We start from the raw sequence: 24,187 nt of genomic DNA, 5'->3' as shown, positions 1-24,187 counted from the left end.
GCGTTCAAATGCCAGCGTTTAAACGCCAGCTTTTGAAAGCTTTTGAAAAGCGTTCAAGGCTAGCAGTTCTGGTCTCTGCTATTGTTTCCTCGCGTTTACTGCCTCTGAAAGCAGCATGTTGCTTTTGAGACTAGACGCAACGCTGGGATCTACTGCCAGGCTTTCATGAAAGCCTGCAAAAGCCAGCTCTAAACGCTCCCATTCACTTGCATGGGATGGCAGTAGATCCCAAAAAACGCTGCGTCTGAAACGCTGCGTTAAACGCCACAAAAACGCCCGTCTGAACCAGCCCTAAAGATGTTGGCAACAGTGATAGGTTTTGGAATGTAATTCGGCGTGAGGAAAGATTGTGCAATGAGCAAACACTTCCTAAATAATTTATAAGTGAATAGCGTATATAAAATAGCAATGTTTTTCATTTAATTATTTTCACTACAGTTCCTCTTTAAAGGATACCAGAGCTGAATGAAGTAGGAAAAATGGGGGGAGCAGGCATGTACTGGCAGCTGTCCTGATGCCCACCGCTCCTCCGCTCTCCTCTGTCCACTTCCTTTCCTATGTAAATGCTCCCGGCAGCCTCTTCTGGGCGGCCTGAGTGAGGCATTAGTGCACAGGCACTGGTCCAGCTGCGCACGTCCTACATCACGCGTCCGCGGCTGGCATGACATCATGGAGAATGGGGGGAGCAGTGGGCATCAGGACAGCTGCCAGTACATGCCTGCTCTCCCCGTTTTTCATCCTTTAGGCTGGTTTCACAGTGGGACGTTACAGGCGCACGTTAGAGCAGCCTGTAACGCACCCCCACCGCACAGCAATGATAAATCAATGGGCTGTTCACAGTGCCCACGTTGCGTTACACAGTAACTCTTCACGTCAAGATCAACGTACTGCATGCAGTGCTTTATACGCGGCTAAGCCGCGTTAGATTGTTTGCACATGCTCAGTACGGGTGTTTTTTTTTATTTTAGAGGCGGAGAGGAGGTGGGGAGAGGCCGCTATGTAGCCAGGCACATGGCTACTTATTATTCACTGCACTTGCAGTGTTTACTTCCTGGAGCGGCCGCTGATTGGCTGGCGGGACCACGTGATGCGGAGAGCTCCGCTCACGTGGTCTCCGCAGCGCCTCCGACAGAGCAGGTGCACCAAGAGCTGCCTGTAACGCGGCTCTTGGTAGCGTCCTGCTCCAACACCACCAGGCGTTGCATTAGGGGCACGTTATGTGCCTTATAACGTCCCCTAAACACAACGTCCTGGTGTGTAAGTATCCTTAAAGATATGTACTGGAAATGTTCCATCAGAACAGTCATATCAGAAACCCGCATCAGAAACCCAACTTGCAGCTCGCTGTATTTAGAAGGCAATCGGATCCATCTTTACCTTATGATGAATGTGGCCCATTTAAAGTGGAATAACGAAAGCTAAATGATGTGTAAGAGGTTGTGATTTACACGTTGGGTAGGTCCAACCAACCTTGGAAAATCCTTTGGGACCCAAGAAAACCCTGTTTTGTATTTACACAAGCACACTTGTGTATACTGATGATTCTTAGAGATGGTTTGGGGTGGTAGTTTGTGTATGATTGCTGTACAGACACTTTACTTGGCTGTTGGAAGAGCAGGATGTTGTTTTCTATGGAGAGGTGAAGGTGGGGTATGACTCTGCAGAGTACCTAATGTGGGGACAGCAAAACCGATATTAGGCAAGTGCAATCCATCCTGCTGGATCACTATAGGATAGGCCAGGAACATGATCCAGAACAATAGTTTTAGTTCAGGAAAATCTGAAGCGTTGTACTAACGCCAGAATGTTCTCAGTTGAGGTGGCTGGGTTGGGCTGCCTCTGCCTAGAAACTAGCATGTATACATTGATCTCCAATCCCCCTTGGTGTGTTGGTGAGTAGGCCAAGGACAATGATCTACCTGCCCTGCCTGATCTGTGCTGTCACACTGCCTGATCCATGCTTCTTCCGTGCACCGCAATTGTTGCCACCCCCCTCTATTGCAGTACAATGCATTGCTAGCCTGCAGGCTAGCGACATATCTGTACAGAGTTGGCCCTGAACTGTTGCCTATGGGATTTAGCCCTGGTCCACAGTCCTCATACATGTGTACGAGGCTTAGATCGTATGCTAAACCACTGTGTTGTAATTTCCTGCATCCAATACTAACGTTACAGATTTTTGGTGCAGAATACTACAGCGTCACTGCTGTCTTTCACATGAACAGCTGAATTGTAATTTCATGCAGCCAAATGGCAGCGATTGTTGTGTGATTACCTGGCAGCAAAACATACATCATGTCCATTCAGTTTTCAGAAGACTGCTTGAAAAGCTGCCGGATTTTGTGCATTACCACTGCTCTTTGCACAGCGTTTTAGAATGAGCTCATCTCAGTTCTCAGTTGTTGGCTAGGCCTTGGAAGCTAGAAGTACAAAACAAAGTGATGGTACAGTTGCGTTACATTCAGACTTGGAAATGTGTAGGCATGGCTCACTCCCCCACTGGGCAACTGAACATCATGTCCATGTTGCGAACATGGCGAATAAAGCGCTGGAGACTTGGCCGCAGTAGCGCAGGAGACTTGAGCGCAGCCGGCGCCACCATAGGCCGTAATAGGAAATACGGCTATAGCAGGCACAGGGAGAATATGGAGCTGAAGTTGCTTTTAAAACAATAATTCGGCTTCCAGCAATCGCTTTAAGCCGAATTATTTCATTCCCCCACTATCCATGGCGGCCTGGAGGGGGAATAGTAATTAAAACAGCCCGGACTTGTGCGCAGCAGGATCAGCCATATACCGGCTGTATCCTGCGCCCAAGTCCCCCGGCACCGTTCTCTCGTGTCTCCAAGCTCACATGTGTGGGTGCTTATCCATCCTATGGACTTTCTGTAGAATGCCATTCCATGATAAAGGAAGCACAGGTATATCACCTTACGCATGTCATATTGTTAATACTACTACAGCCTGTGCACTGATGCACTAGGCTATGCCTGTGCTTCCTTTATTATGGAATGGGATTCTACAGAAAGTCCATAGGATGGATAAGCACCCACACATGTGAGCTTGGAGTCCCTGTTTAGCAACTGGATTACATCGGCCTGTAAGGCTGTACATAATGCAGCCATGCAGGCAGTGGCGTGGCTAAGGAGCTTTGGGCTCCAGTGCAAGTTTTACATTGGGCCCCCCAAGCACTCTATACATAACAATTGCACCCTCTGCCTCCCCTATTGCTATGCCACTGCATGCAGGTTCTCTTTACTTTCTTTTTAGCACCTTGCAGGTGTATTTTAACCCGTTATCTGTTACACCCCTGCTTCTGTTTTTGTCAATTCATATAATGTTTCAAAGGCTATTTTTAGGAGGTGTTTGAGCTGTTTCATGTATCATGTGTAACTATTTTAATTAGCTGCTCTTGGCTAGCCTGGCTTGCAGTGGTCAGTGCATAGCTTGGTAGTTGCAGACACACAGTCAGCTTACAAATGTGAACTGGCACACAGGGAGTCTTCACCTGTGCGGTTATGCAGCCATGGGAACTATTGGTAATTACTGGCAAAAACACATTAGCACTGCGTTTTGTTTTTTTTAATGTAAATTGCCATCCTTCTTTACAAGTTTAGTATGGACTGGTAATGGGGGTAGAATTATTATTTATGCAAACCGAGTGGGTCACAGTTCTCTTGGTAGGTCAGCAGTGGGAGCTGTCTACTGCATTTGTCTACATAAGGAGTATGGTGTTTGAGTCTGATATTGTGAAAATTAATGTGCTGATTAATCCAAAACAACTGCAGGGTTGCTATTTCATATATTAGTTTCACCTTTGAAGTTGAATTACTGAAATAAAAGGACTTTTGCACAATATTCTATTTTTTTGAGTTTCAGCTGTAATCATAAGTGGAACCTTCCAAAGTTGCATTCTACTAGTTATACACAGGTTATAATGGCAAGTAATCAATCACCTGACAACAGACAATCAATCAGGTAGTAGTAATATAGTCTACCTTGTCCACTCAATCTCAATTACATTTCTGGAGGAATCTGAGGATCAATCATGCAGCTAGTTTTGTGCTACTCAATGCAGTACAGCACTATGTGGCTACTGTTCCCTGCCTGTATAACTGAGATTTTTCCAACATCCATGGTCACTCTTTCAGTTAGTAAGCTGCTCATAATTTGGCCATAATATGTTTAGGCAGTTTTTCAACTGCAATAGGCCCAGCAATAGAGGACAATGCCCTATAATTGGCCTTCAGACAGATTGACCTTCCATAGACTTGGGCAATGTAAAGAAAGGTAAAGCTACTTTTCAGGAATAAGAGCTAGTTCATGCTAGGTCCGGAAACATATTCATGGCTCAGTTTTTAAAACACGATAAAAACCGGAGCCACGGATAGCAATGTTAAAAATAGAAGCTGTCTTCACCCAAACAAAAAACGTATCCGTCTGCGTTTGCGGGGGACCCGTTTTTAAAGCCATCTCGGAAGGTCCGGATCTGCTGCATTTTCACGCAACGGATCTGGAACCTGATGCACGCAGGAGTAGTGGCAGGCAATCGGAAAACGGATCCCCCTCTACACAGGCAGATTTGGACACAGAAATTGACCCGTTTGTGTCACAGCCTGTGGGAAGAGAGGGGGCCACCATGCTGGAGGGGTATAGCAGCCAGGACAGGGGTGTCAGTGGGGATGGGGGACGCCCCCCTCACCTGGGTCTCCTGTCCCCGCTACCCCCTCCAACTACATGCCACAAAAATGTAATGTATAGCACCCGGGAAGCTTACCACCTCCTCCTCCTAAATTCCTCAGCTCGCTGTGTCACTGCCTGCAATGCCGCCCTCCGAAGTATAGAGGGGGGCATTGCAGGCAGTGACGCGGCGAGCAGAGAAAGTAGTAGGAGAAGGAGGTAAGCTCGCCTCTGCTATACTTTTATATTTTTGCGGCATGTAGCAGGGTCGGGGGACCCAGGTGAGGGAGGGGGGGCATGTCCCCACTGACCGCTACCACCCCTGTCCTGCCTGTTACTCCCTTTGCCAAAAAAAAAAGAAACAAAGTGCAGACGGATCAAAAACGTAGGCTGCAAAAAGGCAGCATTGATCAGTTTGTGTTCCCTTGGCTAGGATCACGGACCACAGGCTCCGTCCTGCAACCGTGCCTACTGTGGAGCTAGCCTAACAGCTTTGAGGGAAAGTGCATTCTTAACTCAGGAACCAGAAAAGACTGAGCCACCTTATTGCAGAGTAAAGATGATGGCAGACTACCTCAATTCACTAAGGTTAACTCCTGTCTTTAATAACTCTTCAGAGCTGTTTTACAGTTATCACAATTATATCACCATGGTGATAACTGTAAAACAGCTCAGAAGAGTTATTAAAACAGGAGTTAACCTTAGTGAATTGAGGCCATATGGCTTGACCTTTGCCCTGTTTACTTTCCCCCAAGCCTTGGTCTACAAGGATAGTCTCCTTCAGTTGCTTACAGCTGAATTATCACAAATACCTTTATAAGAAGGTAAAATTATATTTAGCTTGCTTTTTAGTAAAAGGGCTTTTTGATCTCTTTTAGCCCTTTTATGTCTTCCTGGTGTCTGGGTATTCCTTACACCTCAGGGTCCTGAGACTAGAGCAGACTCGCAGCAGTATCTACAACTGCCTGCTGATGGCTCTGTGCTCCTTTCTAGCTGCACGTGATAAAACGATTATTAAAAGGGAAAATAACATTTTGAAAACCATTAGACAGATGTCACCAGACACACTGATTTGTACATCTGACGTTTCTTTACATAAGGGATGTGATTTATATTCTTGTTTGTTTTTTTCCATCATAATTGCACATAATACATACACGCCTCTCTTTTACCTGGAAGCAGTAGTTTGGTGTTTCCAGTTCTGCATGTGTATCTCAAGAACATTTTGTCATCTGTAGACAGTCATTATTGCTTACAGTCTTTTCAAGGGAAGCTAGTCTTCCAGGGAAAACGGATGGTGAACACTTGTGTGGCTGTGGGTATTAGGCTGCTAGACCTGCTAATCCTCTAATGATTCACCAATCAACTTTACATAAGCTCTACAGCACCGGCGTAAAAAAAAAACTATTTTTTTTTTATGTTTATTTTTTATGCTTTCCACCATTTCAGTGCAGCTGAATCTCCTCATTAAAGCAGCAGGGACAGCCATACTATCATAGTGAAAAAATATAAGTAGATAACTACTTGTTCTACTTACATAACATTGATTGTACGGTCTACATTTTGAGTTCAGTGGATTCTATATAGTAAATAAAGAGAATTCGGTTCCTGGCATTTGCTATCTTGATTCCCCCTAATTGAAGCCAATCCTGATGTCCTTTCCTCCCTTACTTTTTTTTTCTGATCTCAGCCAATCCCTCAGCCCTGAACTGCCCTCAACCAATCAATGAAGAGAAGCAATGTGGGAGGGGTGATGACAAGCCTTCTGCTAGTTGGCAATGTCACAAATAGAGCCAGGCTGACTGATATAAGATTTATTACAGCAGAAACATGTCTGAATAGATTTGAGTGCTTACAATGCAGGGTGAGGTTGCAGGCTGCATATTAAACAGTGGAACTTGATTTTGTGGCTGACAATCCCTCTTTAAAGGGGAACTGAAGTAAGAGGGATATGGAGGCTACTATATTTATTTCCTTTTAAACAATACCAGTTGCCTGGCAGCCCTGCTGATCTGTTTGGCTGCAGTAGTATCTGAATAACACCAGAAACAAGCATGCAGCTAGTCTTGTCAGATCTGACTTTAAAGTCTGAAACACCTGATCTGCTGCATGCTTGTTCAGGGGCTATGGCTAATAGTATTAGAGGCAGAGGATCAGCAGGGCTGCCAGGCAACTGGTATTGCTTAAAAGGAAATAAACATGGCAGCCTCCATATACCTCTCTCTTCAGTTCCCCTTTAATAAACTTAACATGAATAAAGATGTGATTGTTTAAAATCTGATCTGCAAAGACCACCATCACTTGTCTAGATATTTTTTCTTTAATATTATAGTATTTATACTACAGTACCAGCTCTTTCTGCTTTGACTATATTTTTACTTTGATCAGAGGTGCTTGTAATGTAATTTTTTTTCCTCTATCCATCTTTCTTGATGGTCATTATTTTTGCACTTTCATTCAAAATATGTCAAATATTAAAGTATACTTTCCACAGCTTCACACAGAATCATGTAAACTCTATTTTCTAAGCAAGATCATTCCTGTGGTACCCATGTTCAAGCATTCTGCCCCTGTATAAAGTCAGGCACTTGCTGCAAACAAACACTGGCTAATCTCCACTCTCAGGGCTGGCGGACACCTAAAAGCACTAACAGAATCGCAAATGCTAAGCGTTTTTGAAAGCGAGGCATGTGCCTAGCGATGTTCTAGGTATGCCTAGTGATTTTTGGAGTGCTTTGATATGGCAATTTTAATTTTTTTTGTACAGTTTGAGCTGGAAGTGAACAGTTAAAAAAAAAAAAAAGAGGAAAATGGCTTTGTTTTAAAAAAAATTTTTAGAATGATTTTCCACTTTCCTATACTTAACATTGAGGCTGAATCGCCTCAAATGCTGCAGGACCCGCATTTGCTTTTGGGGAAAAAAAAATCACATCGCTCTGGTGTGATCCATCCCATTCAAATACATTAGCCACGCGCTTTTCAAAGCGCCAGCATCTTTAAAAGTGCTCAGAAGCGCTCTTGGTGTACACCAGCCCACAGATGGGAAGTGCAGCCAAGCGAACTAAAAATGTCCTTTTTGGATTTACTTAATCCTGCATGACAAAATAAACGCATCACTTAAGGTGGCAAATCAGAAGTCAGTGGATGTGATAAGTGGCACTCCAACACGATAGAAGAAGGCACTCCACAGGCTCAGGCCTGCATTTGAAAGTTTGAGCAACTCACGCAGTACATTAGAGCACGGACCCTTCGGGAAGTCTGTAAGCCTGTGGAGTGCCGTCTATCCTATGGGAGTTTAAAGGACCACTATCGCAAAAAAAGTAGGCAGTTAAAGGACCACTATTGTGAAAATCGTTACATTTAAAATACATGTAAACACATATAAATAAGAAGTACGTTCCAGAGTAAAATGAGCCATAAATTACTTTTCTCCTATGTTGCTGTCACTTACAGTGGAGGAAATAATTATTTGACCCCTCACTGATTTTGTAAGTTTGTCCCATGACAAAGAAATGAAAAGTCTCAGAACAGTTTCATTTCAATGGTAGGTTTATTTTAACAGTGGCAGATAGCACATCAAAAGGAAAATCGAAAAAATAACCTTAAATAAAAGATAGCAACTGATTTGCATTTCATTGAGTGAAATAAGTTTTTAAACCCCTACCAACCATTAAGAGTTCTCGCTCCCTTAGGGCCCTTTTCCACCTGCAGTCGCTAGCGTTCACGCTGAACGCTAGCGATTGCTGAATCGCAAAACCGGCGATTCCCCGACGTTCGCGGCCGCGATTTTGCTATGCTATGCACTGCATAGCAAAATCGCGGCAAATATCGATCCGCCGCGGGTTCGCGTTCCCGTCAAAAGCGAATCGCGGTAGTGGAAATGACCTACCGCGATTCCTATGTTAAAAAGCAAACCGTAGCGATTGTAAAATCGCTAGCGGTTTGCGTTTTTGCAATTCAGCCAGCGCAAACGCGCTGGTGGAAAAGGGCCCACAGAGTGGTTAGACACTTCTACTCAATTAGTCACCCTCATTAAGGACACCTGTCTTAACTAGTCACCTGTAAAAAAGACACCTGTCCACAGAATCGATCAATCAAGCAGACTCCAAACTCTCCAACATGGGAAAGACCAAAGAGCTGTCTGAGGATGTCAGAGACAAAATTGTAGACCTGCACAAGGCAGGAATGGGCTACAAAACCATTAGCAAGAAGCTGGGAGAGAAGGTGACAACTGTTGGTGCGATTGTTCGAAAATGGAAGGATCACAAAATGACCATCAATCGACCTCACTCTGGGGCTCCACGCAAGATCTCAACTTGTGGGGTGTCAATGGTTCTGAGAAAGGTGAAAAAGCATCCTAGAACTACACGGGAGGAGTTAGTGAATGACCTCAAATTAGCAGGGACCACAGTCGCCAAGAAAACCATTGGAAACACATTACACCGCAATGGATTAAAATCCTGCAGGGCTCGCAAGGTCCCCCTGCTCAAGAAGGCACATGTGCAGGCCCGTCTGAAGTTTGCCAATGAACACCTGCATGGTTCTGTGAGTGACTGGGAGAAGGTGCTGTGGTCTGATGAGATCAAAATAGGGCTCTTTGGCATTAACTCAACTCGCTGTGTTTGGAGGAAGAAAAATGCTGCCTATGACCCCCAAAACACCGTCCCCACCGTCAAGCATGGGGGTGGAAACATTTTGTTTTGGGGGTGTTTTTCTGCTAAGGGCACAGGACAACTTAATCACATTAACGGGAAAATGGACGGAGCCATGTATCGTGAAATCCTGAACGACAACCTCCTTCCCTCTGCCAGGAAACTGAAAATGGGTCGTGGATGGGTGTTCCAGCACGACAATGACCCAAAACATGGGTCGTGGATGGATGTTCCAGCACGACAATGAGCCAAAACATACAGCAAAGGCAACAAAGGAGTGGCTCAAGAAGAAGCACATTAAGGTCATGGAGTGGCCTAGTCAGTCTCCGGACCTTAATCCAATAGAAAACCTATGGAGGGAGCTCAAGCTCAGAGTTGCACAGAGACCGCCTCGAAACCTTAGGGATTTAGAGATGATCTGCAAAGAGGAGTGGACCAACATTCCTCCTAAAATGTGTGCAAACTTGGTCATCAATTACAAGAAACGTTTGACCTCTGTGCTTGCAAACAAGGGTTTTTCCACTAAGTATTAAGTCTTTTATTGTTAGAGGGTTCAAAAACTTATTTCACTCAATGAAATGCAAATCAGTTGCTATCTTTTATTTAAGGTTATTTTTTCAATTTTCCTTTTGATGTGCTATCTGCCACTGTTAAAATGAACCTACCATTGAAATGATACTGTTCTGAGACTTTTCATTTCTTTGTCATTGGACAAACTTACAAAATCAGTGAGGGGGTCAAATAATTATTTCCTCCACTGTATAGTAGGTAGTAGAAAGCTGACAGAACCAACTGGTTTTGGACTAGCCCATCTCCTCATGGGGGATTTTCAGGGTTTTTGATTATGTTCAAAAGCACTTAGTGAATGGCACTTGCTCTGCCCAACTGCCAAAACAGTGGGCAGTGGCCAGGGATACTGGCCAGCATCATTGTCCAAATCCTTTTCATGGAATTTCTTCATAAAGAATATAAGCCTTGCTGAGAATCCCCCATGAAGAGATGGAATAGTCTAAAACCTGTCGGTTCTGTCAGATTTCTACTACCTACTGTAAGTGACAGCAAGATAGGAGAAAAGTAATTTATGGGTCATTTTACTCAGGAAAAAAAAAATACTTCTAATTTTGTATATGTTTACATGTATTTTAAATGTTAGTTTTTCGCTATAGTGGTCCTTTAAAGAGACTCTGTAACAAAATTAAAATTTTCAGCCGTATTTCTTCTATCCTATAAGTTCCTATACAAGTTCTAATGTGGTCTGTCTTACTGCAGCCTTTCCTAGTTGCACAGTGGCTGTATTATCTCTGTTATATAATCTAATCTTTCCTTTGTCAGCTTTGTGGGCTCAGGCAGGAATGTGCTGCTCTGCTGTGATAGGTAGAAATTATACACACCCTCTCCATGCCCCCTCCAAGCTCTGTACAAGTCACAGACTGAGCTTCTCTCAGCCTATTACATGCTGGTTAGCAGCCATGTTTTTGTTTGTAAACACTGCCTAAAACTGGCAATTACAAGCCAGGATTGCAGCAGGGAGAGGCAGAAACAGCAAAGAGGGGCCCAGGAGAACATAATGAATAGAATGGTATGTTTTTTTATTGTAAGAATTTCAGAGTACAGATTCTCTTTAAAATCTGACAGAACCGGTTTTGGGCCAGTCTATCTCCTTATGGGGGATTCCCAGGGTTTTCTTTGTCCTGAACAGCAGTTGCAAAGTCTAACTGACAAAATAGTATGTGAGTAGGGAGGCTGGCTGGTATCTTACTATTTTGGTAGTCAGTAAATGCTCTTGAACACAAAAAAAAAACCCAGAAAGCAGTTGCATGGCATTCATTACCAACACATGAGCGTTACTGTGCTTGTGAGGAGTGGCAGTCTAAAGGTTGCCATACATCAGGCAACTTGGCAGCTGATCGACAATCTGATTCCAATATTATAAGAGTCGGATGAAAATCGATGCCACCAAGTGCATGCTCTATCAACTATGCAACCAATTTCGCAAGATGACACCCAGATCTACCTCCACACCCCTGACATATCCACCACTACCATGGACAAGGTCTCCTCCTGCCTATCTGCCATCTCCTCCTGGATGTCCGCTAGGTTCCTGAAACTAAATCTAGACAAAACTGAATTTATGATCTTCCCACCCCAGCCATCCACGAACCTCCCAGATGTGCATTTCACTGTTAACCACACTACCATTCGCCCTACCTCTCAATCCCGCTGTCTGGGTGTCACCCTGAACTCCGCACTCTCCTTCACTTCCCACATCCAAAACCTCACAAAGTCCTGCAACTTCCACCTTCGTAACATCTGTAAGATTCGCCCTTTCCTGACCTCTGCCACCACCAAACTCCTCATCCATGCCCTCATAATTTCCCGCCTTGACTACTGCAATGACCTGCTGTCTGGTCTCCCTATGACCCGAACAGCCCCACTGCAGTCCATCATGAATGCGGCAGCCAGAATTATCCACGCTCCCATCGCTCCACCACGGCAGATCCCCTCCTAGAATCCCTCCACTGGCTTTCTATCCAGTCCAGAATCAGATTCAAGATACTGTGTCCGACCTACAAATCTGTCCACAAAACCTATCCAACCTACATTTCCGATCTTACTCAGCCGTACACACCTAGCCGCTCACTCCGCTCTTCCAATGAACTTCGCCTAACCGCCCCCCCCCCCCCCGCATCACCCAGTCCCATGCACGCCCCCAGGACTTCTCAAGAGCTGCTCCAACACTATGGAACTCCCTACCTCCACCCATTAGGGCAGCCCACTCCCTCAACATCTTCAAGAAAGCCCTCAAAACTCACCTTTTCACTCTGGCCTACTACCCCTCACAAGTGCTCTAAACCCACAGCTGAACTCTGGTCCCCTACCGTTCGTGTCCTTACCTCTCCCTCTAGATTGTAAGCCTTTGGGCAGGGTCCTCCTCCTTTTGTGTCCTACCTGATCTTGCACCTCCATTACTGTGAACCCATGCTATGCATCTGAGTGAACCTAACTTGCCTAATCTCCATGCTCCATCCAGTGACTGACTAAGCATTACCTGGTACTCATACTGTGCTGTGTGATCTGGTTTTCTTGTATTCCTGTATTGTCATATTGCTGTATGTCACCCCTAAATATTGTCTGTAACCTAGATTAATGTCCAGCGCTGTGTAATATGTTGGCGCTTTATAAATACAATAAATAATAATAATAATGAATTGGTTGGGCATGCTGCAAGATTTGAGACTATCGTGCTCGGTCAGGTGTGCGGCGGTAAAGGCGAGCTATATCGGGACGAACACAACGAAAACTCCAACGCTGTCCCGCCTAATGGTCAAGGTGCCCCCTCCGGTGCCCAGTGCCACTATACGTTACCTGTCTGCGTCTGCCACTGGGTAAGTGTCGTCACACAGGCCCCCTAGTTACTCTGGCAACCACGTGTGTATGAGCGGGGGACGTGGACAAGTAATGTATAGTGCACTGGGCACCGGGGGAGGGCACATTGACCATTGAGGACGGCGCTTGGGCAGCGGATGCAGGGTCACAAGGCCGATCCCGGATCGATTTCATCATGAAATAGTTTGGAAATTGGCCTGTACACCACAGGCCAATTCCCAAAAAATTTCATGATGAAATCGATCTGGGATCAGCCTTGTGACGCCGCATCCGCTGCCCAGGCGCCGTCGTCCTTAATGGATCGAAGAGAGATCTGTTGCTTGCCTATATACCATAGGCAAGCAACAGATCTCTCTTCGATCAGAGAGAGATCTGTCTTTTGGTAGATCTGCCTATACATCGCCTGACCTTAACTCTAGCGCTAGCTGTCCATGGGCTTTTGACGGTTTGAATAAATGTTGCATTCGGTTTGGCATCGTTTGATGACCTAGTTACACTACTGAATGACAAACTGATGTCAAGATGAGGACAAACAAGCTATTTGATGGCAAACAAAGACCAAAATGATGCTTAAACCTGTGTACACTAACCATAGCTGACACCATGCCAGCATGACTCCACTCTGACCCTGAGTGGAATAAAATTACAGAACAGTCATTTGCGTACCATATCTAGCCCTCTGATCAGATTTCTAACAATCTCTTCTCTGTCCTCATTCACTTTTTCTTAGTAGCCTGCTGTCACTTATGCCAGAATCCCATTGATTATGTACACTTCCCATTATTTCAGAGGTGATGATCCATAGATAGATTTACCTGCTCATGCTCCTGCCATGATCTCTTGCATGAACCACCACTAATCTCAGCTGTCTGCTGAGTTCCATGGAAATCAGCTACTGACCCTGTGATATCTGTCAGCCAATCACAGTTGGCACAGGCCATGTATACAAGGCCACCATACTGAGTCACATGTGAGTGGAGCTTTTTTATTTTTGCTGCTTGGTAACCCCCACTGTGTGTCAAACGCTGACAGACGTTGAATTACAAATGCTGCCGTGCATTAAACTGCAGGCAAAAGGTGCTCATGGCCAGCAGGCTGAACTAATCAATAAGAGCGCAGTTCAGCCATCCATCTGAAACGGGCTCAATGCTGCCAGTCTACAACTATTTGTGATTTTTAAACTTTTCACACAACATTCTTTAGAATCCTTTTTGGGAGTCATCCGTCTGTGCAGGCATCGCCTGTCCTCTGCAGCTGCTTTTACAATTGGTTGTGTTGGATTTATTTGGCTTTTTGCTATTTTTTTCCATACTGCAGGACACATCTTGTCCATCTTTTCTCCAAAGATTAGTATATACAGTACTGGCCAGAGGTGAGCCGTCTCTAGTCTTTGTGGAGCATTGCTGACATTCTGTCACAAGCAGTGATCATGCAATAATGTTAGACAATTGATCTCTGTAGTCTGTAAGGCCCCATTCACACTTGCGTTTTGGCAAGTAAACGGACCGGATCCTGATCGGATCCTGACCTGATCAGAACCGTATGGTTCTGATCCGGTCCGTTTGTATCAGGCATGCATCAGGCTGCCATCCGGATCCGTGGGCAAAAAATAGTTAAATTTAAATAAAAAAATGTTGGGGTCAGCAGAAGATGCACCTGGTGCACCTGTAAAATCAGGTTCCTCCGCTGTAGGCCTCGCCTCCACCTCCAACATTCTTCCAAACAGCTCCAGCACGTCTGTCACTGCTGCTCCACTCCAGATATGCTTGGCCCATGTGTCCCCATCCGAAATGGCCGCTTGGATACGCATAGGAAGTGGGGTAGAACGTCAGGTTTTTGTAGGCAGTGTGTTCTGTGCCTTCCGTTCCCCATTGGTTTCTGTGTTCCTGATGGTGCTGTCAGGCTCAGGTCCGGCTCCGGTCCGGGTGCGTGGGCCGGAGATCCTGGACCCAAAAAATAGCGCATGTTGGAAAAGAGTCTGGAGTCCGGATCCGATCCGGCTCCGGTACGTACGGAACAGACGTGTGTGAACGTCCGCATAGACTTAACATTGCTATGCGGAACGTACGTTCCGTTTGTACAGTATGCGGTCCGGATCAGATCCGGAAAATCCGGATAGCGAACGCTAATGTGAACCGGGCCTAAGGGAAAAAAGGCACCCGGAAAAAAAAAAGGCGCAGGGTTGGCCGGAAGTAGAATGGTGCTGATGATAGCAGTATTCTATTACTAAATTTGCATAGTAGAATATCTATCATATTTACCGATCTTTAATTATGGCTTAGCGTAACCCTATTCACACAGAACCCTCCCCTGGTGGGTGGTTGGACACAACTGCATTAGTGGGCGCAGGCCCTTAGCGGGCAATTATCGCTAATCGCCGGCGATCGCTAGTTCTTTTTAAAGCGCTAGCGCAATATTAAATATATGGCCGTGATCTGTAGGTGGCTTGACTTCACTTGTATGGGAAGAGTTTGACAGTCTCTGTGTTATGTGATAAAGGTGTGTGTCTCTGCTCTGTATGTTTTACGCCTGCACTGAAGAATGGTGCTAAATTGGAATTGTGAATAGAAAGTTGGCAGAACTTCAGTCAATCTACACTTCTTGCTGACTTCTGTTTCCATACAGCCATTTCCTGACTACCCCAGTTTAGCTGCAGCGTTGGAGGATGTCACTGTGGTCCATATGTCCCTCTGTCACTTGCGATGAGCACACAGATGCAGATAAGAATCCCCAGCTGTGCATCATGTCACCCTCTCTAATTAAATTCCACAAGCCTGTCTAATGGCAAAAGGAATATATCTGGTTTATTTACAAAAACTGGAGAAAATAGACCAGTCTGTCTGTACAACCAATCTTTCACAAATACATATATGTAATGCACTATACCTGCTGTTTCTATCATCAGGCCCAGTGATTGGTTATCTTGTCTCCAATTTACTAAGGTTGGACTAGCAAGCATGGATTGATTTAATACAGCAATACTGCTGCAAGGTGGGCGGCAAAACTAACCTGGGTCATATCAGAATGCAGTGGGGTTTCTGAAAGGTTTGGGAATTGGCAGTTGTGAGATTGCAGGAACTACAGCAAGAACTGTTTTTTTTTATAAATGCAGGCTGCATTGGGATGTGCATGCAGCTGCAGTGGTACATAACCTAATTTACTAAGCTCTCAGCGGCCCCACTGTTTGCTGATGTGACTCAGATGTGGGTTGCACCTTTAACTGACACATTTTACACAGTGCGGTCCTGATTTGCTAGTTCTGTTCTCCAGTCTCCTCCACCCTTAGTAATTAAGCTGCAGAAATGTTCTATTTACATTTCTGTTTTTAAAGCCCAATTTCTAAACTCCTCTCTGACTCCCCCCCCCCCCCCCCCTACACACACACACACACACACACACACACACACACACACACACACACACACACACACACACACACACACACACACACACACACACACACACACACACACACACACACACACACACACACACACACACACACACACACACACACACACACACACACACACACACACTATACATATCATGTACATGTACATATCATGTACTTCTCGCTGTGCTGTACACACTGCACACACACTGCACACACACACGCACACACACACACACACACTGCACACACACACACACTGCACACACTGCACACACTACACACACTGCACACACTGCACACACACACACTGCACACACACACACTGCACACACACACTGCACCTTATCCTAAAATGGTACATTATCTTTCCTGCTTCCCAGTACATTACTTGGCATACTTCTTATGCTGTGTCTGTACCGACAGTTGAGTGGAGCAGAATGGTGAGTGTGCCCAGCCCTGGCTGATTATATGACACATCTCTGACTGTGGCAGTTTGCAGGGTTCATCAGCACTGAGCATTGATGTTGCTACGGGAGTTGCTAGCCTCAGGGCAGTTGCTAGCTCTAACAATCACATTAAAGACACACTGAATAACATGCAGCATTGCTCACTGAGCTCTTTCCTGTAATTCATTCAAGTCTTAGCAAGCACCACCCCACCCTCAGAAAAACAGGAGTCAAATATGAAGCTCCCTGAGAGAGGAGATGTAAATAGAGTTCTGCACTCCTCAACACAAGTTTTGTCTGAAGGTGCTGCTTCTCTCCAGACAGTGGCTGAGTAGGGGAGTGGCTTCTCTCCACATTGGCTGCGTGTGATTGGTCGGGCATGCAGAACTTTCCTCTTTTCATCCTGACTTTTTTCTTTTTGAGAAGTTGTGTGTCTATGCTGGGAGTGCTGGCCATCAGCTGTGATCTGCTCTCCAGTGGCTCCACTGACACCATGAGCTCAGAGTCAGATGAACCTAAGGAAGGTATGTTTATGTGCTGCTCCCATCCAGCTTCTGGCATAAACACTGTGCTGCAATCTGAGCTTTGCTCTGGTTCTCCTCCTGCGCTCTGGCAGTCTCCTGTGCTGCGTGCATTTCCTGGAAGCAGAGCTGGAGTCATCATGGCACACATTTGCTGTGCGTTTTCTCTCTGGTGGTGAATGAGGCCTGATTGCTGGAGAGGGCAATGCTGCTCAGAGTAAGCTCTGCCTGGCTTGTGGAGCTCAGGAGTCAGCCTGCTGCTCATAGAGGAAGCCCTGCAAGCTCCAGCTGAGCCATGATCTGCACTATTTTTGGCACGTTTGTAGCTGAGTTATGTTTCCTCTTTTCCTCCTCCAGCAGCTTCTTACTTCACCAAAAAGTGTGAGGCTGGCTGTTATTTTAATGTTTACTAAGCTGCCTGTATAATTGTAGTGCAAATGCAGGGTGAATGTTTAGGATTACACTGCATGCAATGTGACTGTATTATTTAGTATTTTTATAGTGCTGACATGTCCCGCAGCGCTGTGCAGAGTATATTGTCTTTTCAGTGTAATCTAATTCCTACTATAGTCATATCTCTATGTATGTATTGTGTAGTGTACTGGAAGCCAATTAACGTATCTGTATGTTTTTGGGATGTGGGAGGAAACTGGAGTACCCAGAGGAAACCCACGCAGACACAGGGAGAACATACAAACCCTGTGCAGATAGTGTCCCAGCTGGGGGAACCCAGCGCTAACCACTACACCACTGTGCTGCCTTTATTATGTATTTTGTAGTGCAGGCATTTTCCACTGGACTTCAGAGTGCATTGAGCAAAATACATGCTAGATTGAAATTGTAACAAGTCTGTCATTCCTGATTGTCTTGGGTGAAAATGTAGCATGAGTACAGCTCTCTCATAATGTTGCTTATATGTTTTGATGCTGCTCACTTATCCACGGCCCTTTTCCCTATAGAACAGATTAGAGTGCCAGGCTGGTGCTCCTGTGACGTGTGTACTGCCTGGAACTGTCATCTGAATGGCCGGCCCCTGTCAGCACATTTCTCTGTGCACAGCACTGACATGCCATTTACATGGAAATGCAAAAGGAAGTTGCGGGTCTTTTATGTAATAACGTTCTAGACTTTGTGACTAAGCTAGATGTACACATTAGATTTTAATCTTCTGCACATTGGCCAGAAATGTCTTTTGTGGCAAGATAATTTGTAACCTAGTGTGAGCACAAGTGTCCCCCCACCACACTGGGGACATGAGTGATTCCTTATGCTGGATCACTAATGACCCACCTCTGTCTATCATCTGCTGTAATGCCTGAAGGATGCCTTTCAGTCATCCTCCTCTCTCCACAGAGCAGAACAAGCTTCCAAGCCAATGACTGTATATTTGTAGTGATTACTGTATTTTTCGGACTATGACGCTCCTGATCATAACACACACCTAGGTTTAGAGGACAAGATTCAGGGGAAAAAAATAATATACTACAGTGTTCTCCCCAGAATTTTTTTCCAGCCGGGTGGCATGAAAAAGTAGCCGGGTGGCAAGAAAAAGTAGCCGGGTGTGGCGAGATAACAGAATGCAGGGCCGGCACTTCTCTGCATACAGCATAGGAGGAGGCGAGCCAATGACAGCCGGGTGGTTACCAAAACTAGCCGGGTGGAGCACCCGGCTAAAAGAGCCTGGGGAGAACACTGTACTAAACCTGGTGCATGCATGGTGAGGGGCATCTTGTGGATTATGCCCCCTTTGTACCTCATGCCACCTTGTACCTCTTGCATCTCCCTGTGTCCTCATCTGTCCCCCTTGTGCCCTCCTCTATGCCCCTGTGCCATCTGTTTGTCCCCCTGGGTCCTCCTCTGGGCACAGTACAGGGAATCTCTGACATTGGGGCGGGTTGGAGGTTTGTATTGGCAGACGTTCACAAGTCAGGAACTCCCTGCATTTGGGCTGTAAGACGCAGTGACTTTTCCCCCCACTTTTGGGGGAGAAAAAGTGAGTCTTGTAGTCCACAAAATACAGTAATTCACTAGCTGCTCATGTTCAGGCATTTTGCCACGTATGTTGGTCACCAGTGGCAGCATGCATTGCGGTGCAGTGTTGGTTAAATGAGACCATTTCCTGTCAACTAATGCCGCAGTCTTATTGCCTCTTTGATGTTTGAGACCAGAGTTATCTTGGCTACAGATAGATTTTCAATAAGATTAATCAAAATAATTCTAATGCCTGGTACACACAATGAGATTTTGCCAGATCGATTATTTCCAGCATGTTCTTTCTGATTTTTGATAGATTTTCCCATAGAAGTGAATGGAAAATTGATTGGATATCAGACCGCTCTTGTTGGAAATAATATGCCCAAAAAATCTCATTGTGTGTACCAGGCATAAGTGAATGCAAATTCAAGGTTAACTTTGAAGTAAATGTATGCAGCTGGGAACTGGGACAATTACAGGCAGTGGTGATGATTATTATGCATAAAATTAACATGAAATCTGCATCCTCTCGCAATGCTATTAGCATCTCTTTGCACACCCCCAGTTTTGGCTTGCAAGTCTGTGGGAATTTGAGAATTGGAATTAGACATTACATTTGCCTAACAAATGACTTTTAACAGTGATTTCTATGGCTGAAGTGTTATTACTTCATATTTATACAGCATTGGCGCAATATCTTTTTCATACACTACTGCTAATTTGGGAAAAGTCAACCTACCAGTATGGTTTTGGGTTGTAGGAGGAATTTGTAATTCTCAGAGGGAACTCGCACAACCATGGGGAGAACACGCAAACTCCATGCAGCGAACACTGTTAATCCAGCGCAGGAGACTTGGGCGCAGCCGTCGCCACCATAGGCCGTAATAGGAATTACGGCTATAGCGGCGCACAGGGAGTAACTTCGGCGCCGTCAGAAGATGGAGCTGAAGTTGCTTTTAAAACACTATAATTCGGCCTCCGGCAATTGTTGGAAGCCAAATTATTTCTTTCCCCACCATCCATGGCTTCCTGGAGGGGGAATAGTGATTAACACGGCCAGGAACCTGCGCAACAGCAGGATCAGACATATACTGGCTGTATCCTATGCCCAAGTCTCCTGCGCCGATATCTCTCGTATGCCCATGCAGATGGTATCCAGGCTGGGATTAGAACCTGGTACTGCAGGGCAAGGGTGCTAGTCGTCTATCCACCATGTTGACCTTTAATAGATAGAAAAAGCTTTGAATGCTGACGTATACACGTGCACTATTTTAAAATGGATGAGAACTGTTTAAAGTGGACCTAAACTCAGAACTTCCTCTCTGCTCTTGCTCTGCTCTACCCCGCGGGAGCGAGTCCGGGCTACCCCGCGGGAGCGAGTCCGGGCTACCCCGCGGGAGCGAGTCCGGGCTACCCCGCGGGAGCAAGTCCAGGCTAGTGCATGCACAGTACGGTTCCCTCGTCTTTGGAACTATGTGGGGTTGCCAGCACCTCCGAAGCTTGCCTGGGGCCACATTCACACTAGGGCGATTAGTGGGTGATTGCTAGTGCAATACTAAGTACATGGCAGTGATCTAATTGCCGCCGATCTCAGGTGATTCGCGATTAGCAGCAATCGCAAAAGGTGTTGCTCGCAGCATTTTTCCAAGATTCTAGAGTGATTACAATGCAGTGCGTTAAAAGAGCTGATATCAATTGCTCAGGAATCGTGAGAGTGTACAGTGATTTTACCGCACTAATTGCGATAAAATCACCCTCACAAAACGCTTACATTAAAGGGTGCTAGTGTATTGCGTTTGCAAGTGTGAATGGGCCCTGAGGAGTCCCAAACACACAGCTGGGTGTGTAAATTCAATGGGGTAAGTGGTGGAATGACGTGGTGGAATGACAGGATGGATTGGGGACCGGGAAGGCTCTGCTATCCACATAGGTATGTATCTAAAGTGAGGTGACTTTCCTTGCTTCAGGTTCACGTTAAATGGTGATATTGTTTTACTTTTCTTTCTTTTTCTTCTTGTGCTGCCTGGCCCAGTGTGAGGGATTATCCCACTTCCTGTCACATTCCTGGTGACGGGAAGAGAAGGAATGCCTGTAATGGCAGTAATAAAATCCTGACCAGTCCTGACCTTTTCCCACACTTATAAACCGAGGGGCCTATTTATAGACCACATTAATGTAAACTGTCAACTCCATAGTAATGCTAAAATGACCAGGCTAGTTATTTACCTGTATGTGTTGGGCGCACTTGCTGCATCTAATCTTTACTGGCAGCTATCCAGATCTGCTGGGCCCACAGCAGGTGCACAAGGGCTTAGGGCCCTTTTCCACTACCCTGCAATTTGATTCTGATCGCAAAACGCAAGGTACATTAAACTAATGGAAATGGCAGCAGCAATTTCCATTAGTGCGATCCGATTGCGATGCGATTTTGGTCAAAACGCAATCGTCGTCCTCCCGTGTTTTGGATGCGATTGAGCTCTACTATACTGAGTATAGTAGCTCAATCGCAATCGCATTTTGGACATTGAAATGCGATCATGATTGCAATCGCATTTCATAGTGGAAAAGAGCCTTACACTCATTGCTGAGCACAAGTCCCACCCACCAACAAAGGCCAGTGAGAGGCTGAGGGCGGGCTCTCACTTTGTCATTTGTTCATCTGGGTCATGTGGTGTTTGAAACCTCATGTGACCCAAGCATGAAGCTGCAGGAAGTGGGAACATCCAGTATTACCCGTGTTTCTCCGAAAATAAATTAATTTTTGCTCCAAAAAGTGTGCTAGGGCTTATTTTCAGGGTATGTCTTATATCGGCACTGCACGATGTGTCCCCATGCTGGCCGCCTCTTATTGCTGCTCATTGTACTGTTATGGTGCCGATCAGGCACCTGTCTTGTCATCCCTGCACACAGTTGATAAACCTGCTGTGTGCAAGGATGACCTGACAGGTGCCTTATCGGCACTGCATGGTGTGTCCCCTTGCTGGCTGCCTGTGTGAAGCCGCTGTACTGCAAGTTTAAGCCTGCTGTACTGCCCGTACTAGTTAGATCACACAGACTGGGAGGTGGGATCATGGCTCCATGATTGGGCCAATCAATGCACTCACTGAGTTGCAGGGAGTGCAGTGATTGGCCAAAAAACAAAGCATGATCCCGACTCTGAGATTATCAAGTCCAATTAAAAATGGCCTGTGTAATTAACGGTGAAGGAGGCGATGAGCGGCACGGAGTGACAGCATGCAGCCTGGCATAAATGGAGACTGTCCCGGAGACCTCGCAGAGACGGCAGCTCATTAGCGGTATGTGTCGGCTGCGGATGTCGTGGGCTGCGGCTGGGGATGTCGTGTGTTGGGGCTTGGTCTTATTTTTGGGGGATGCCTTATATTTAGAGAATAAGCAAAATTTCAGCTAGGTCTTATATTCTTCCTTTGGGGGAAAGACGGTAAACATTGGCCATTTATAAATTGCTTGGAATTTACAATGCACACAGTTGTGATGCTGCACTTTAATTTATAAATCTGAAAGTTGTTTGACAGCAACAAGCAAACTGCTCCTTCACATCCATTCCTGTTTCTAAGGGCTCTTTCACACTAGGAGCTGATCTGTGCATTTTGACGGATCTCTCCTAGATTGCGTCTATTTGACTTTCATTTTAACTTTCACATTAGACAAAGCATTCCAGAGCGTTACTTTGTAATGCATCTGGGAGCTTCGGAACGTCCAGCCGCGGCGGTTTCCCGTCAGGCGAATTATAACTGACGCGAATCAGCGTCGCACCGCAACCTCCCGATGTCACAATCGGGTTCGGGCACACATTGGCTAATCTGAAAGAGCCCTGAAAAACACTTTGCAAATTGCTAGTTATAGACTGATACAATTCTATCCATACATATGCTGATAGATGTCATCTTTTCGGGTTTTCTATTCAAGTATTTTAAACGCATCTAAACAAACACAAATTGCTTGACCTCTGAAAATTTCTTGTATGCAATAGCACCGTAATCCATAGCAACTTGCAGCTTGATGTTTTCCGAAGATAACACATTTTTACTAGCCTTAGCAGTTATTTCTCATAACAATTGCTGGTAGGATATAAGGCATACTCCACTGTACAGAAGAACTAGCCAGGCAGAACTGCTCATTTGGATGGAGTTTTTATTAGTTTGCTAGTTAGAGGCTTTATTGCTGTAATAACTTTCTAACCTCTCTGGGTCTGTGAACAGTAACACATGAATGCATCCAAGATGTGTGTAAACAATAGCAGGCGTTCAAGACAATTCCACCCTTAGAAAATAGAAATGATATCAATTGCTACTGATTTTAGTCTCCTATTTCCTTTAACATACTATATCTGGACATGAACAGTACATTTTTATTCTGACTCTATGTCCACTTGGATAGTGGTCACTGCACATCAGGACCCTTACCTTTTCAGGCTCGAAAATAAAGTTTCCAGGTTAGTATTGCTGACTGCAAGGTGCAGTAGACCCTCCTCGTTCAACACACTGTAACTCGGGATCAATGCATCGTACTGAAACGGGCCATAGTGCAGATGTAAGCCAAAATTTCCAAAGGAGAATAAATATATATTACTGTATAAAGTGTGTGTGTGTGTGTGTGGTGGGGAGGGCAAGTTTCACTTACCTGGGGCATCTACCAGCCCCCTGCAGTCATCATTTGCCCTCGCAGTCACTGACGGCTCTTCCAGGTCCCCCACCGCCAGCTAGTTTCGTTTTTGCCAACTCTGACTTGATGGGCCACCACGCATTCCCGCTGGTGCAGGAAGTGAAACTCTTTTGAAGTTAAGGTTCCTTTTAATACATCCTTAGTATACAAAACAGGAAGGGAAGTGTAGCCTAACAGCTGTTTCGCGGGCTAAACCCGCTTCGTCAGAGGCAGGACACAAAGTCTAATGATCTGGAGGCATTTTTTTTTTACCCCTTTGGATAGAGTAGAGTTGAGTGGACCATGACCATGGCCCTCATGTACATATTGCAGTGACATATCCATCTGTAACAGGGAAGGAGTTTCCGCCCTTGCTAGATTGCTGGAGAGGAGGTGGCTGTCAATCGAGGACATCTCACACATTTGTTAAACTGTCATAGCATTCCTTTAATATATCCATAGCAACACC

General features: G+C 45.4%; 1 protein-coding gene across 4 annotated transcripts in view; it reads left to right on the top strand.

The window, feature by feature from the left end:
- The window catches only part of TNFAIP8 (TNF alpha induced protein 8), a 148,875-nt gene that overhangs the window by 84,309 nt on the left and 40,379 nt on the right, over positions 1–24,187 (top strand). Inside the window, exon 1 of one of the 4 annotated variants that reach the window (XM_068271663.1) lies at positions 16,875–17,085. The exons of 2 other annotated variants lie outside the window; for them this stretch is intronic. In XM_068271663.1, the coding sequence (XP_068127764.1) occupies positions 16,941–17,085 (145 nt within the window). In that variant the 5' untranslated portion in view covers positions 16,875–16,940. Of the gene's footprint in view, positions 1–16,874; positions 17,086–17,279; positions 17,300–24,187 lie in introns of those variants that run through there. One more of the 4 variants, XM_068271667.1, reaches the window with a different exon arrangement.

Source organism: Hyperolius riggenbachi, chromosome 1, assembly GCF_040937935.1.
Source record: "Hyperolius riggenbachi isolate aHypRig1 chromosome 1, aHypRig1.pri, whole genome shotgun sequence".
NCBI classification, from domain to species: domain Eukaryota; kingdom Metazoa; phylum Chordata; class Amphibia; order Anura; family Hyperoliidae; genus Hyperolius; species Hyperolius riggenbachi.
Note: the sequence above shows the minus strand (reverse complement) of the source record. Positions and strands in the feature narration are given on the sequence as shown.